The 13,293-nt window shown below is 41.2% G+C and overlaps 1 protein-coding gene across 1 annotated transcript in view; it reads left to right on the top strand.

Moving 5' to 3' along the window:
* Positions 1-5,704: 5,704 nt before the first annotated feature.
* Positions 5,705-13,293, top strand: part of ZNF385D (zinc finger protein 385D) — a 298,743-nt gene continuing 291,154 nt past the window's right edge. Inside the window, exon 1 of the mRNA XM_021678802.1 lies at positions 5,705-6,042. Within this exon, the coding sequence (XP_021534477.1) occupies positions 6,021-6,042 (22 nt within the window). The 5' untranslated portion in view covers positions 5,705-6,020. The remainder of the gene's footprint in view (positions 6,043-13,293) is intronic.

Genomic DNA, 13,293 nt, shown 5'->3' with positions numbered 1-13,293 from the left:
GACACAGCATGAACATGGTAGACATGCCCCTTCCCTCATGTCCATTGTACTGGAGGGAAAGAAGCAATAAACTGTAACCAATGAATGAATGGATGAGATGAAGGATATTTTAGGTCCTTTCCTCTGCATGGAGAAACGTGAAAGATGTTCCAAATTGTAGTAGAGAAGCTGATAGGCAGAAACCCCTAGAATGTAAGCTCCTTGTAGACAGAGATTTCTGTAATTTCATCAATGTGCCTTGAGCACCTAGAATAGTTCTCAGCACATGAATACCCAATACCCAATATGTTGAATAAATAAAGATGCCTAGGCCACAGCCAGCTCCAATGTAAGAACTCTAAGAGGGCTGCCAATACTAGTTACTAAATATTGTAAAAGAGCTCCTATTAACTGACTATCAGAATAGATAGGACCATATATAGAAGGCATTTATTGGGTGTCTCCAAAGACAGAGAAATTGAAATAGAATTTTGGAATATTATGGTATTAATAGTTTTTTTTCCTTAGCTCACTATTAGCACTTTTTTTTCTTACTTCTTTTCTTGTAGGCAATTCATTTTCTAGACTAAGGCCCCTGGACATTTAATTTCAATGGAAGCATCCAGTGAGAATCTAGGAATAATTTATGAGTTTATAGCAGTGTCTACACAATCTAAAAAATTAATCAAAAGACTACATGGATTAATTGAACTAGGCATTTGTTCTCATATAGACCAATTACTTATTTCTCCCCTTTTCAAACTGTTTTAACGGTGGGTGGTTATGTATCAGACAAAGGCAAACTCAGGCTTAAAATAGCCTTCCATCAAATATCATTCATATGTCAACAAATACTCATTGAATAAATTGTTATGCTTTCAACAAATATTCAGTCACCAAGTACCCATGTATTTGGCCCCTTGCTCTTACAATGTCCCAGGGCTCAGTGTTGACCCTCTTCTCTTCTTCCAAAGGAGTATACTCTTTTGAAGGTATCATCTGGCCTCATGGATTAAATTACCATCTATAAAACGATGACTTCCAAATTTAAATATAAAGCCCAAACGTCACTCCAGACCTATACAGCCAAACTTCTATAAACATTTCACTTGAATATATAATAGAATTGTAAACTACGATGCCCCATATTGACCATCTCCTAATCCCCACCCAAAGCATGTTCTTCCATAGCCTTCTCCACATCACTTAGTGGAAATCCCAAACTTTCACTTGCTCAGTCTCCCAATCTTCAGTAATCCATTATCTTTTTGTAAATTTTTTTATTTTATTATGTTATGTTAATCACCATACATACATCATTAGTTTTTGATGTAGTGTTCCATGATTCGTTGTTTGCGTATAACACCCAATCCATTATCTTTCCTCTTCTATCGCCTATCCAACCCACAGCAAACCCTACTGACCTATTTTGACATACGTACAGACTCTGACCACGTTTTGCCACCTCCACAGCTCCTACCTGATCCAAGCCACCATTTCTTTTCTAGATTATCACAAAGTCTTCCTAAATTGTCACCTTGCATCTTCCCTTGCTTTCTTTTATCCATTCGCTATGCATCAGTCATAGTAAACCTGTTAAAATATGTCAAATCATGTTATTCCAAAGGCATCCAGTATAAGTCAGAATAAAAGTCAAAGTCCTTATAATATGGTATACAAAGTCCTACTGAATTAGGCTCCATGTGACCTATTTGACCTCATTTCTTTTTTTTTTTAATTGAAGTAGTGTTGACAATGTTATTTTATTATTAAAAGATAATAATGATCTAATATGGAGAATGTATGGGATTCGGGCAAGCTGGAATTTGGAACACTGGATAAAATTTTATTGCTGCAATATAGTAAGAAATGAAAATGGACTAAACTAAGGCTCAGGGGAAGGCACTGGAAGACACAACTAGGCTGTGCTAACTCCATGCTAAATCACTGCCGCATTCAGCTCTGAGAACTTGAAAGGACAAGCAAGCTCACAAACTGTGGCCTGCGGTAACACCTGGCATCTGTATTGCATAGCATTTAGAAACAGCTGCTGCTAAGCATGGACAAATTCAATTTGTGTAAACATTTTGTATAAAACACCATCCACTTCAAAGAACTGACTGCAGGCACATAGAAAAGTATGATGTTTTACACACAATATGGTTGTATTCAGTATGTTCACTCATTCATTCACAAATATTTATTGAGTAGGAACGGGTGCCCGATACCCTGTAGGGATGGTGGATACATCAGTGAACAACGAACAGAAAGCCCTGCCCTCATGGAGATTATATCCCAGTAGAAGAGATCAAAATAAAGAGATGTCTACAGTAGTGTGTCAGACGGTGACAACTCTTATGGAGGGAAACTACACTGACAAACTTTTGAGCAAGACTCGGAGAGGAGAAATCCAGGCAGGCGGCTATTTGGATATTTGAGCCGAGAGAAAATTCTCCGCCTACCATAATGTTTTCACTCAAAATATGTAACTGGTTTTCGGCTATCTTTTGTTTTAATCATGAAAGGTATATTTCTCTCTGGCAAGCAGTGACCTGATTCCCTCTCAGGATCCCCCAGCTTCTCTGAGCAGCTTAGAGACAGATAAAGTTCAGGGGTGTGAACCAGGTCCTTCCCCAAAAGCGGCTGGGTCGTCTCCTGGACATGACATACGTAAGCATCTCTCAGGCTGGCCGGCATGTCCACAACCCCATGTCTAGCCAGCATCAGCTATGCCTTTATTTGGATGTTATTCCTTTTTAAAATAAAAACAGTTGCATTTTTTTCCTTTATGAATATAATGTATACAAATAATTTTAGGGGAGACAGTAAAAAGTGTACAATTAAAATAAAAATCACTTGTTTTCGATCCAGAGATAAGCACTGTTTCTATCTGAGGTCTTGATAGTCCAGATAACCCTTAATTGGGGAAGGGTGGGGCATACCCCTTTAAATAAAGCAGATGCCTTCCTTTTTTGGGGTTGAACAGGATTCCAATGCATGCATGTAACACTCAGTTGCCTCTTGGATGCCATTCTCTTCCAGAGGCTACATGCTGCTTTTTCAGGAATGATCCTCTATAGACCAGGCAGAGGTTGGAATATTCTATTACTGAGTACTCTCTGCCTGTACATTCGTGCCCATGTAGATACATTTTTTTCTGGAACACACAATGACATAATTTGATTGGGGAAGACCTTGACCTGAGCAACTATAAATGGGAAATTTATAACTTCTTTCTTTCTTTCTTTCTTTCTTTCTTTCTTTCTTTTCAGGAGGGCGAGGGGCAGGGGGAGAAGGAGGGAGAGAATCTTTTTTTTTTTTTTTAAGATTTTATTTATTTATTTGACAGATACATAGCGAGAGAGGGAACATAAGCAGGGGGAGTGGGAGAGGGAGAAGCAGGCTTCCCGCTGAGCAGGGAGCCCGATGCGGGGCTCGATCCCAGGACCCTGGGACCATGACCTGAGCTGAAGGCAGACGCTTCACCGACTGAGCCACCCAGGTGGAGGGAGAGAATCTTAAGTAGGCTCCTCACCCAGTGCGGAGGCCGGGGAGGGTGGGAGGTTGATCTTAGGACCCTGAGATCATGACCTGAGCTGAAATCAAGAGTCAGACACTTAACCGACAGAGCCACGCTGGTGCCCCTATAATTTATTTCTTTGAAGAAAGGAATCTTCTGGGGATACTAACATAAATTCAAAATACAAGTAATAAGACAACTATACTGACTGCACCATTGAGAAAACTGCTTAATGTCTCTGAGCCTCAGATTCATTTGTCCTTGGGTTCAAGGTCCTGTTCATCAGGACTTTGACAATATCCACCTTTTTATATGTCAGTTTGTTAGTAAGAAGGATGGCATAAGTGAAAGTACCTTGTGACTGCAAAATGCCATGCAAATGCAAGGTGTTATTAATTATTAAGACAGTCCTTTAGTGTCTTAAACCTCCTGTCTTAAACTCAACTCTCAAAGCTTGCATCTTCAAACTACAGGAACACAAATGGACCAAAAACTGTAGCATTAAACTACAGTGCCCCCTAGCCCATGTAGGAGGTCAGGACAGCTGATGAGCTTCATAAATAAGCTCTACCACAGATGGTTCTTTTGCCTGAGGGAAGGGCCATTAATTGTACTTTTGGATGATTTCCATCTGTCCAAAAGGAAAAACACTTACGTGTTTTCTTCAGTATTTTCCTGTCACGTCTTTTTATTTCTAATTTTTAAAAAGGAGTAAAAAAGTATTCTTTACTATTTAAATTTTCGTTCTCCAAGTTGCTTTCAATGAAGAGTATTTCTAAAAAAAAAAAAAAAAAATCACTAGATTTATCCAAAGACTCATTGTGATGTTCCTGATTTATATATGATTACCCATTCACATTCACCAAATTCTTTATAATCCATTGTAAGAGACGATATTGGTCATAGTGGTTTTTTTTCACAGAGAGGAAATAGGGCGTTTAGCTTTTTTTCAAGATTGCACAGCACGCTGCTCTTCAGCCCACTAGTTCCAATATGTATTAAATCTACCAATAGAGACAGGATTGTGCAAGGAAAAACCACTGATTATTTTAATATCACAATGTAGAAATATTTGTTACCATGGCTTATAAAAACCTGTATTGAAAATATATCAACTGCTTCCTTCCATAGGCTATAGTTCTTTTGTTATCTTCAGTTCTTAATTTTATAGATTTTTGTGGAAATTTTTAAGTTTCAATAGTCTGGTGGTTAAGTTGGATCCCAAAGTGATGAGTCCCTAGGAAACTGAACTTATTTTATGGGTTTATTTTCCATGCTGAGCATTTAAGTATTAATCAGCACTGCTTCCAGGGATTTCTTTCTAACATCCTTTTCTATGTAAGATAAGGACTGCAATTCATTAGACTATTGGAGGAGCCAGAGACTTTGCTAAGCTTTGCTTTTCTTGATTGTTCATCTCGAATTTAATGCGAGTTTGTGTGCGCTTGTGCGTGGGTGTGTCTATATCATACTAGTGACCAGACTTGAATTATGACACAATCTTGGTTATCTTTCAGGCTAAATTGTCTCTCCTCTTTAGGGGTCAAAGATCATTTCAGGCTCAGAGTCCTTTCTACTACCTACTATGGGAAGCAGCAAATGTGATCTTGTGAAACTGAGGGGTGACTTTTATCACGTTATTTTTCTTCACATTTCTCTATCAACCTAGCTCAGAAAATACTTGAGAAATAAAAAGAACTCTTTACCAATTACTAGGTTTCTGTGATCTGATCATTTCTTAAGTGAAAACCTCTATTGCCCTAGCAATGGTCCCTTGAATGTTTTATTTCTCTTAGGCATAAACATCACAAACAACAAACCCTCAAGCCCACAGCAAAGAGAATGCAGACACAGGGCACCATTCCTTTTCCCATTGCTTTTTTAACTTGGGGTGGTAGGCTAAATTTTGGCGAAGATGATGACATTCACGGGAGGGGCGGGATAAAAGTGTATCTATAATTACACGTTAATGGCAGAACTCGCCTTAACCACTTCCCCTCCCGCACCGTGGTGAATTTCCCCTGTGTGCTCCCATGTGGATCCGGAGACCCTTCTCTCTTTAAGAGAGCCTCCCGCGCCCCTCACTCCGCCCCCTCCCAGGTCTCTGGGCTCGTCAAAGCTTTCCAAGAGCCATGGTTGGTCCAGGCAGGCAATCGGAGCACCTCATGGAGCCGCTGCTAACCGGGGGTGGGGTGGGGTGGGGTAGGGGGGTCTGTTTGTAGTACTCTCAGTCCTGATGTCACAGGCGCGGCAAGGACATCGCAAGGAGGAGTCGGATTACAGTAAGGATGGGCAGTGCAGCAGGCAGCCGGAGCGCACGCTCCAGCCGCCGGGGATCGTAGCCCGGGAAAGGCAGCCTGCAAGGCGCTCAACCCGCGGAGGACGCCGGCTCGGCGCTCGCTGCTCTCCACGCCGGGGACATTTCCACCGAATGTAGCATGAAACGGCTCTGCTCTGCGTGTCAGCCTTGGGTGCGAGCTGATGCTGAAGACGCCGCGGTGGGGTTCCAGCTGTCTGATTAATGAGAAACATAATGTATTTTGGTGAGTGTTAGCTCTGATGATGTAATTCTGGGGGTGTCCAGCTCTTCATCAGGGCAGACCAGCCCTTTAAAAAAATCTTTAAGCCTCGAGAATATATTACATTAAACCTACCTCCAGTTGGCAAGTGGAGGACCAAGCTGGTGCAGCCGTCAGAGCTTCCTTTGTGCTACAATTGGGGCTGTTTATTAGTAGTGGATGAGTTTAAGTTGGAAAAGAAAGGAAACTGGTGGGGGTGGATAAACTTTGCCTTGATTTGTCTGCGTGAAGTTGGCTTTTTTAGCTAGGTGAAGAAGGAGAAACGGTGCGGCGTGGGAAGTCATGGGCTAACTCAATGGAATGTAAAACTAAGTTCCTGTACTATTGATGCTGTGAAAGCTTAGTCGGTATCAATGTTTCATTAGGCATTTTGGTTTTTCCCTAATTCTGAGCCAAAAAGGGAAAACATTCTTTGGTGTGCCGTGGTTGAGCAGCTGGGACGCTCCTCCATACCATCCCATTTTCCTTCTAGCTACAACAGCCTAGCACAAAATGCATATTATTTTAAACCTTTAGAGGTCTCGAAGCTGTTAAATATTTGTGCAGTTTAGTTGTGTGCCACGCTGGAAAGCTCCCTTAAGATTTTCAGCTGAGCTCCCTGCATTTCCAGAAAACATGCTGAGGCTTAGATGTGGGCTATCACTGGAGCACTCTAAGCGGGCTGGGAGCTGTATGTTCGCACTGTAACGCCGCAACTTACTGCTGGGAGAGAAGGCACAACCCCTTCACTAAATGAGAAGAAGCCAAGGATTGGGACTGAATAACCTCCCCTCCTCCCTGAAGTTATGCTTTCCTTCTGTAAGTTCCATCCCACGTCATCATCCGAGGGCATCTATCTGATATTAAAAGGTTTGTGAGAACAGCTGGAGAGGGGCCAGGGAAGATTCCAAGATGCAAATGCTTTGGGTGATTTCTTGGTTTGCTTTAAATCTGAGATCGAGAGTGATTTTTCAGATTAAAGAGGTGCTTAGGTAAACTTGTGCTGGGGGAGTATTAGTTTCTTGGGCATTTATCTATGTGTACGGTTTGCTTTGTTTTGTTTTCTTGAGACTTTGAAACATTTGTGAAAGTATGGAAGGAACACAAGTTGGGAAAGCTGAATGCCTTTAGTTGTCTTGACAGCAGTTTTGATTTCCCTATAATGTGTGTCAGCTTAGAAAAGAAGTCTTAAAAATAATTAAAATTGATTTGGAAGAAACAATCCTCATTTCATAGCCAAATTTAAGCCGAATCCAGAGTTAAACAGCACCTCTTTCCAGGGGTAGTGATGGAGGTGGTAAGCTTGTTTATTGGCAGGTGATAAAACACCAAGTGTTTCTCGTGAATATATTTTTGGTAAATGGGAAATCTTATAAAGGAATATATCTTTTGGACAAAATAAAATTTCGGCATCTGTAATGATATTGAGGGATAAGAAGTAGGAAGTATAATTTTAGCTTAAGTTTGTAGCCTCTTGCAACAATTCCTTATGTGGTTGTGGTGAGGAAGGAGGGTTGGCCAGAGTAGTGGCATAGTCTAAAAGTAATGGTCAGTGGCCATCCGTGCTGTCCTGGATTATCATGTGGCTGTTGGAGAAATGTTCACTGGGCTAGCTCATGTTAACTGTAGGCTAGTCCAGCTGTCTTGTAAAGCAGGGTGATTCACAGGGCAATTAGTTTCACTGTGTAATGCAAGTTTTTAATAGTACGAATTGAAATGTGATGTCCTACTTCAGATGAAACTATACTCTTTTAAAGGCAAAGCTAAAGTTACCCCCTGTGTCATGAACAGGGTTCAGTCTTACCATAATTCCAGCATGAGATACGTTTTTCTATTCCTGGAGGAAATCGTGGGTATTCAGGAATGCTGTTTATTTCAGGTTATGCTATGCAGCCCCTCGCTCAAGCTGTTAGACATTCAGAACTCTGAGAGCCCACCTGTCTCTAATAAAATGCATGGTATAAGAGGGAGGGCAAGAATGGAGCAAAACAACCCAGGCATTTTCAAGATTTTTTAGCATCCTAATGTTTGCAAATCTCTAAGACTACGTGTGTGTATGTGTGTGCGTGTGTGTGTGTATTTGCGTGTTTGCTGGTATTTCCAAAATTGTAGCTATTTCAGGTAATTTTTGAAAACAACACTTGCACTTTATAGTTTAGTTGCCCATTACTTCCTTCTTCATTTTCGAACTGAGTCTGGGAGAACATGGACAAAGAGAAAGTGGGGCTGCATTCCTGGGCTCTTCTGGTGATTTGTGGGCATGGAGTTGAGGCGGCAGAAGACTTTTATTTGCATCTCCAGCAGGGAGTGATGAGGAGCATGGTGATGCTGAAGCACCAGGTAAACTGATATGTAAGCAGGATATTTATTTCCCTTGTAAATAATCTAATTTGTCAGCGTTGCTCAATACCCCCCTTCGAATATAACTGAAGAATCATTGCCTGGACAGGCGGGCTCAGCCTACCTGCTTTTCTGTGTGTCTCTTTCGCCGTAGGGACTGGACAACTGGACCCCATCCTTGCTCAGTTGGAGTCAGTTCCGTGTGTGTGCAAGTAATATTTCCAGTTTTCTTTTTTTTAATTTATTTTTATTTATTTTATTTTTTAAGATTTTATTTATTTTTTTGACAGAAAGAGACATAGCGAGAGCAGGAACACAAGCAGGGGGAGTGGGAGAGGGAGAAGCAGGATTCCCGCTGAGCAGGGAGCCCGATACGGGGCTCGATCCCAGGACCCTGGGATCATGACCTGAGCCGAAGGCAGACGCTTAACGACTGAGCCACCCAGGCGCCCAATATTTCCAGTTTTCAAGAATAGCTCACGTTTTGAGTGTGCTGTCTCAGACTTACAAGACTAATGGACCCTTTTAATGACTTAAGCCTCACTCTTATCTCCTATTGAAATTTTAGTGCAGTGTTTTCAATAATTGTTCATTTGCACTTACTGTGCAGTGATTTAAGAGTTTGCTGTTCAGTCACCGTGGATACTTTTGTTACTTATGCTATCGATCTTGCATTCATTACTTGGAGTTAAAAATAAGGTTCACAGAGGAGAAAGAAGCAAGGAAAATCCCCGTCAGCAACCTGATTGGGATTTACAGTAAAAGCAAGGAAAAAGAATAAATACGTATGAAATTCCCTCCCCACCCCCATAAATATTTTACATAGTTAAAAATTACATGTGCCAAGGGTGAATAGCCATTAATAATTTATCCAGAAATAAAAGCAAGGCAGCTGGGAGGCTTCTCCTCAGATTAAGGAAGAGAGGCTGTGGGTGGTTGTCAGTACAACAGACCTGAGCTGCTGGGTTACAGTTTGGTTAAGAGGAGTATGCTGGTATGAAGGGCATGTTCTTTGCTTGAGTGCATCCCGGCTATTTGTCAGAGCCTGGCAGAAGGTTGTAACCATGTACTGTCTCCAGCTCTATGCGCCGTATGTCTGAATCATCTCCCGCTTTCCATCTGGCCCACCACATTTCTCCACTGCTGGAGTGGTGAGTTGTTGCCAGTGGTCATATCAACCTCACAAATTGTCCACGGTTGGCCAGGGAGGTGCCATGTCTCAATCCTTTGCCATCCGGAGAGAAAACGGGAGGCCGATTGCATTGAGGAAATTCTGTGGGGCTGAAATTAAAGATGTTTTCAGGCCTGAGTCCACCAGCTGGAGACTCTGGGGAGCTTACAGCCAATCAGAGGCTGGGGCTTGCTCCATGAGCATAACCTGGAAAAAGGAAATAAACAAATGAGCAGAACTGAGAGACAAATATTAGAGCCCACTCTAAATGCTACTATTAACAGTGTATTAAATAAACCCCGAGAAAGGGGCGAACACAATCTAGAAAGTGTGAAAGGGCCATTCAAGTTCAGCTTAGTGTTCCTTATGGATCAGCCGTGTTCCTTAAAATGACTGAGAAAAATAGAAAAAATACTTAGCAGGGTGCCAGTCCCAACGAGAAATACATAATTGAGGAAACTTGTGATACAACAGCTAGAAAAATCTGGTAGGAAAATTCTAGCCCAGAAACCTATTCCCCAGCCTATAATAGATACGTTTGTACATTGTCATAAGAAGGACTTTTGTTTTCCCCCTGGGATGTTGAGCACATTCTCACGTCAGCATTTACCCTTCTGCTTGTGGCTGAACCATCAAGTGTCACCTCTAAAGCAGTCTGTTAGGAAAACAGGTAAGCGGCAAGGTTCCGGGGAAGGAAATGAGTGGAAAACAGCGGGTGGCAGAGAAAAACCTTCCTCTTTTTTTGTGTTTTCAGTGGAAACATTTAACTCGTCCTAATTAGTTTGTACTGAGTGATCTGTTATGGGGAATTAGGTCCACTAGAGTCTCTCTAAATGCTCTGGAGGTGTTTCTATCTTCCTGAGGCTGACAGGAGGAGAAAATAACTCGGGAAGGCACTTGTTCGTGCAGATTCTCCTTTTAAAGCTTGAAGTCATTACCATTATGTTTTATTACAAATGAATCTAAATGACATGCAGTAAATTACTACATAACAGGGATGGAGAATGTGACAGGTGAATCCTGTCAGAAGGGATCACATGCGGGAACAGCAATCGAAGAGAACTTGGGAAACCATGAAGATTTCTTTCTCAAGGCAAGCTCTCTTTTAAATTCATGTGAAGCTCTTATTTTAAGGAAACGAATTCCAGATTTAATCAATATGCCAGTAGCGTGGAATCCTTATTACACTCTTAAATTTTGAGCAAAAAAAAAATATTTTTAAGGACCTTATTAGTTGCTGTAATTATATGGAAATGAGATGGTTTTATTTAAGGGATACGTTCCAAAATTCATGAGATAATGACGATTTGCAAAGTTACCATTTTGTGGGTGGCATAATTGTTCCAAAAAACAAATGAAAAATTTAAATTAGTGGTTTCTGACTTCCATTCCCGAAGACTTGGTCACAGCTGCTTTTGTCTGAACCTTCCCTGATAAGGCAAGATGTGTTGTTGGTGTGTGTGTGCGCCTCATACTGGATCATCAAATAGTGCCTTTTTATGTAACTATCTGAATTTCATTCCTCATTCACATCTTTTATGTATTCCTAAGTCTTTTCACATCATTTAAAAGGTAAATCATTAAGTATTGGTTTAACAAGATGGATATTAAACTATTTTTTTTAGCACTGTTGGCTTCAAGTTTAACAACCATTATATACATTAGAGGTTTTAAAGATCAAGTCCTAAGGATAATTTTCAAGCGTCTTTCTGCTTAAGAAAGAGTGATGCTTGTACAAGCGGAAACCTATCTCTACTTTGACCTTGAGAAAGAGGTGTTTCCATTTGTATTACACTATGAAAAACATGTCAAAAAACAACAAAGGTCATAGCTGCTGCCCTCTCTCTCTTTAAAGAAGCCATTACATATCATTTCCCACAAAGATTAGTTTTGCAACAGAATTTCACACATGATTGGTGGCATTAAGAGAAAATACAGCCTAAGAGGTGGCTAGAAATACCAAAGCTTAAAGTGGTTGAGATCATGCTTGGACCAAATTGCTAGGGTTGAAAATAGGAAGACGCTTTGCTCTGTCACAGCGTTAAAATCATTATGAAGCCCCTGGAAGTCGGGCTTCATTGCATGTGAGCTTCAGGTTTACACAGCTTTTATTTATTTATTTTTTATCTTTTAAAGAGTATTTATTTATTTATTTATTTATTTGAGAGCGAGCAGGAGAGAAACAGCATGAGAGGGGAGAGGGTCAGAGGGGGAAGCAGGCTCCCCGCTGAGCCGGCAGCCCATTCTGGGACTCGATCCCAGGACCCTGGGATCATGACCTGAGCTGAAGGCAGTCGCTTAACCAACTGAGCCACCCAGGCGCCCTACACAGCTTTTAAAATGTAAGGTATTCCCAGGAAACCCTCTTGACTCCAAAACCTGAAGTACACGTGAACCTCCACTGAGCACTGGATGGGATGCACTGAACCCCTTCTCCTTATCAACCTTATCCGTCTTCTCTTTTTTCCTACCCTTGCAGTATCCCATTTCCGTAAGTAAGGAGGAAAGAGAGAAGTCACCTGGCCAAGGTCAGGAGGGAGACCTCAGTGGCAGGATTGGTGCTCTGAGCAAATGCTGTCTGCCCCAAAGCATCATTGTACCTGGTGGGAGATGAGACCTGTGGGGTGGGGATGCGGTGCGTGGGCTGAGAGTTCTTTTACAGAATGAATGCTGTTGAACCTGTATCCTCAGCACCCCGGTTAGCTCAGTGCCAGGTGCATAGGCACTTCCAAATAGGTGTTGATGGTGCACCACTGAATGGGTTGGAGAATTAGGGAGGACGGCTGTCCACTTCCTCAGCAGAGCCTTTAAGGCTGATGTCCCCAGTGAAAACTGGTATATGTGTGTTGACAAGAGAAATGCTCCTCTTTGTTCCTGTGAAAACATTTGAGCTGCCTTTTTTTTTAATCTTTAAAGGTAAGGACTAGTCCTTAGAAATTAGATCTTAAAATACATGTGAGGAATTCTACAGTCTTTTTTCTGTTTCCATTTACGTCTTCATAGGACTCTGCAGTGTAAAGAGGAACAGATCTATAGAATATTAAGACCAATGTACAAAAATGTCTGAAAGATACCTAAAATCAGCATATAAGGCAGTAGAATTGCACTTTTTATCCATTCACTTGATCACAGCTTCAGCTCTCTGCTTTACTTGGCTTCAGTGAGTTTGCCCCAGATGTTGACGTGCTCTTGCCACGAGGCTGGGGGAGGTACAAAAGCCCGCTCTGTGCAGGTAGCCACAAATGCCCAGGAAGGCCACCAGTTTTGAAGACTATCGTTCCTGAAAGCTGAAGAAAATGGAGATAATTTTGACTACTATTTGCAAGACTTTTGTGAAGTTGCTCTTCACACTTACCTTTTTCATATTCATGCGTTTTGCTGATGAAGGAAAGTGCTTCTGGCAGATTGCTCTGAGGATAGAAACGCCATAATGAATGTAAATGCACTTTGATAAACACGGTCCCTTATACTTGTATGGCAACTGGTATTTTTCGAAATGCATCACCATTATGCTTTTTTTAATCCTTCAAATGACCCATTGCAGGAGGTAGATAAAATACAATTATTTCTATTTTGAGATGAGGAATTTGAGCGTCCGATGACTGAAACAACATTCTTAAGGTCACACAGCTAGTAAACCTTAAGTTCTCTTTACACTTGAAAGAAAAGTACAGGGGGATATATATATATATATATATATATATATATATATATATATATATATA

The sequence above is a fragment of the Neomonachus schauinslandi genome, chromosome 1, assembly GCF_002201575.2.
Source record: "Neomonachus schauinslandi chromosome 1, ASM220157v2, whole genome shotgun sequence".
Lineage (NCBI taxonomy): Eukaryota > Metazoa > Chordata > Mammalia > Carnivora > Phocidae > Neomonachus > Neomonachus schauinslandi.
The sequence above is the reverse complement of the archived record's forward strand: the minus strand, read 5'-3'. Positions and strand labels throughout refer to the sequence as shown.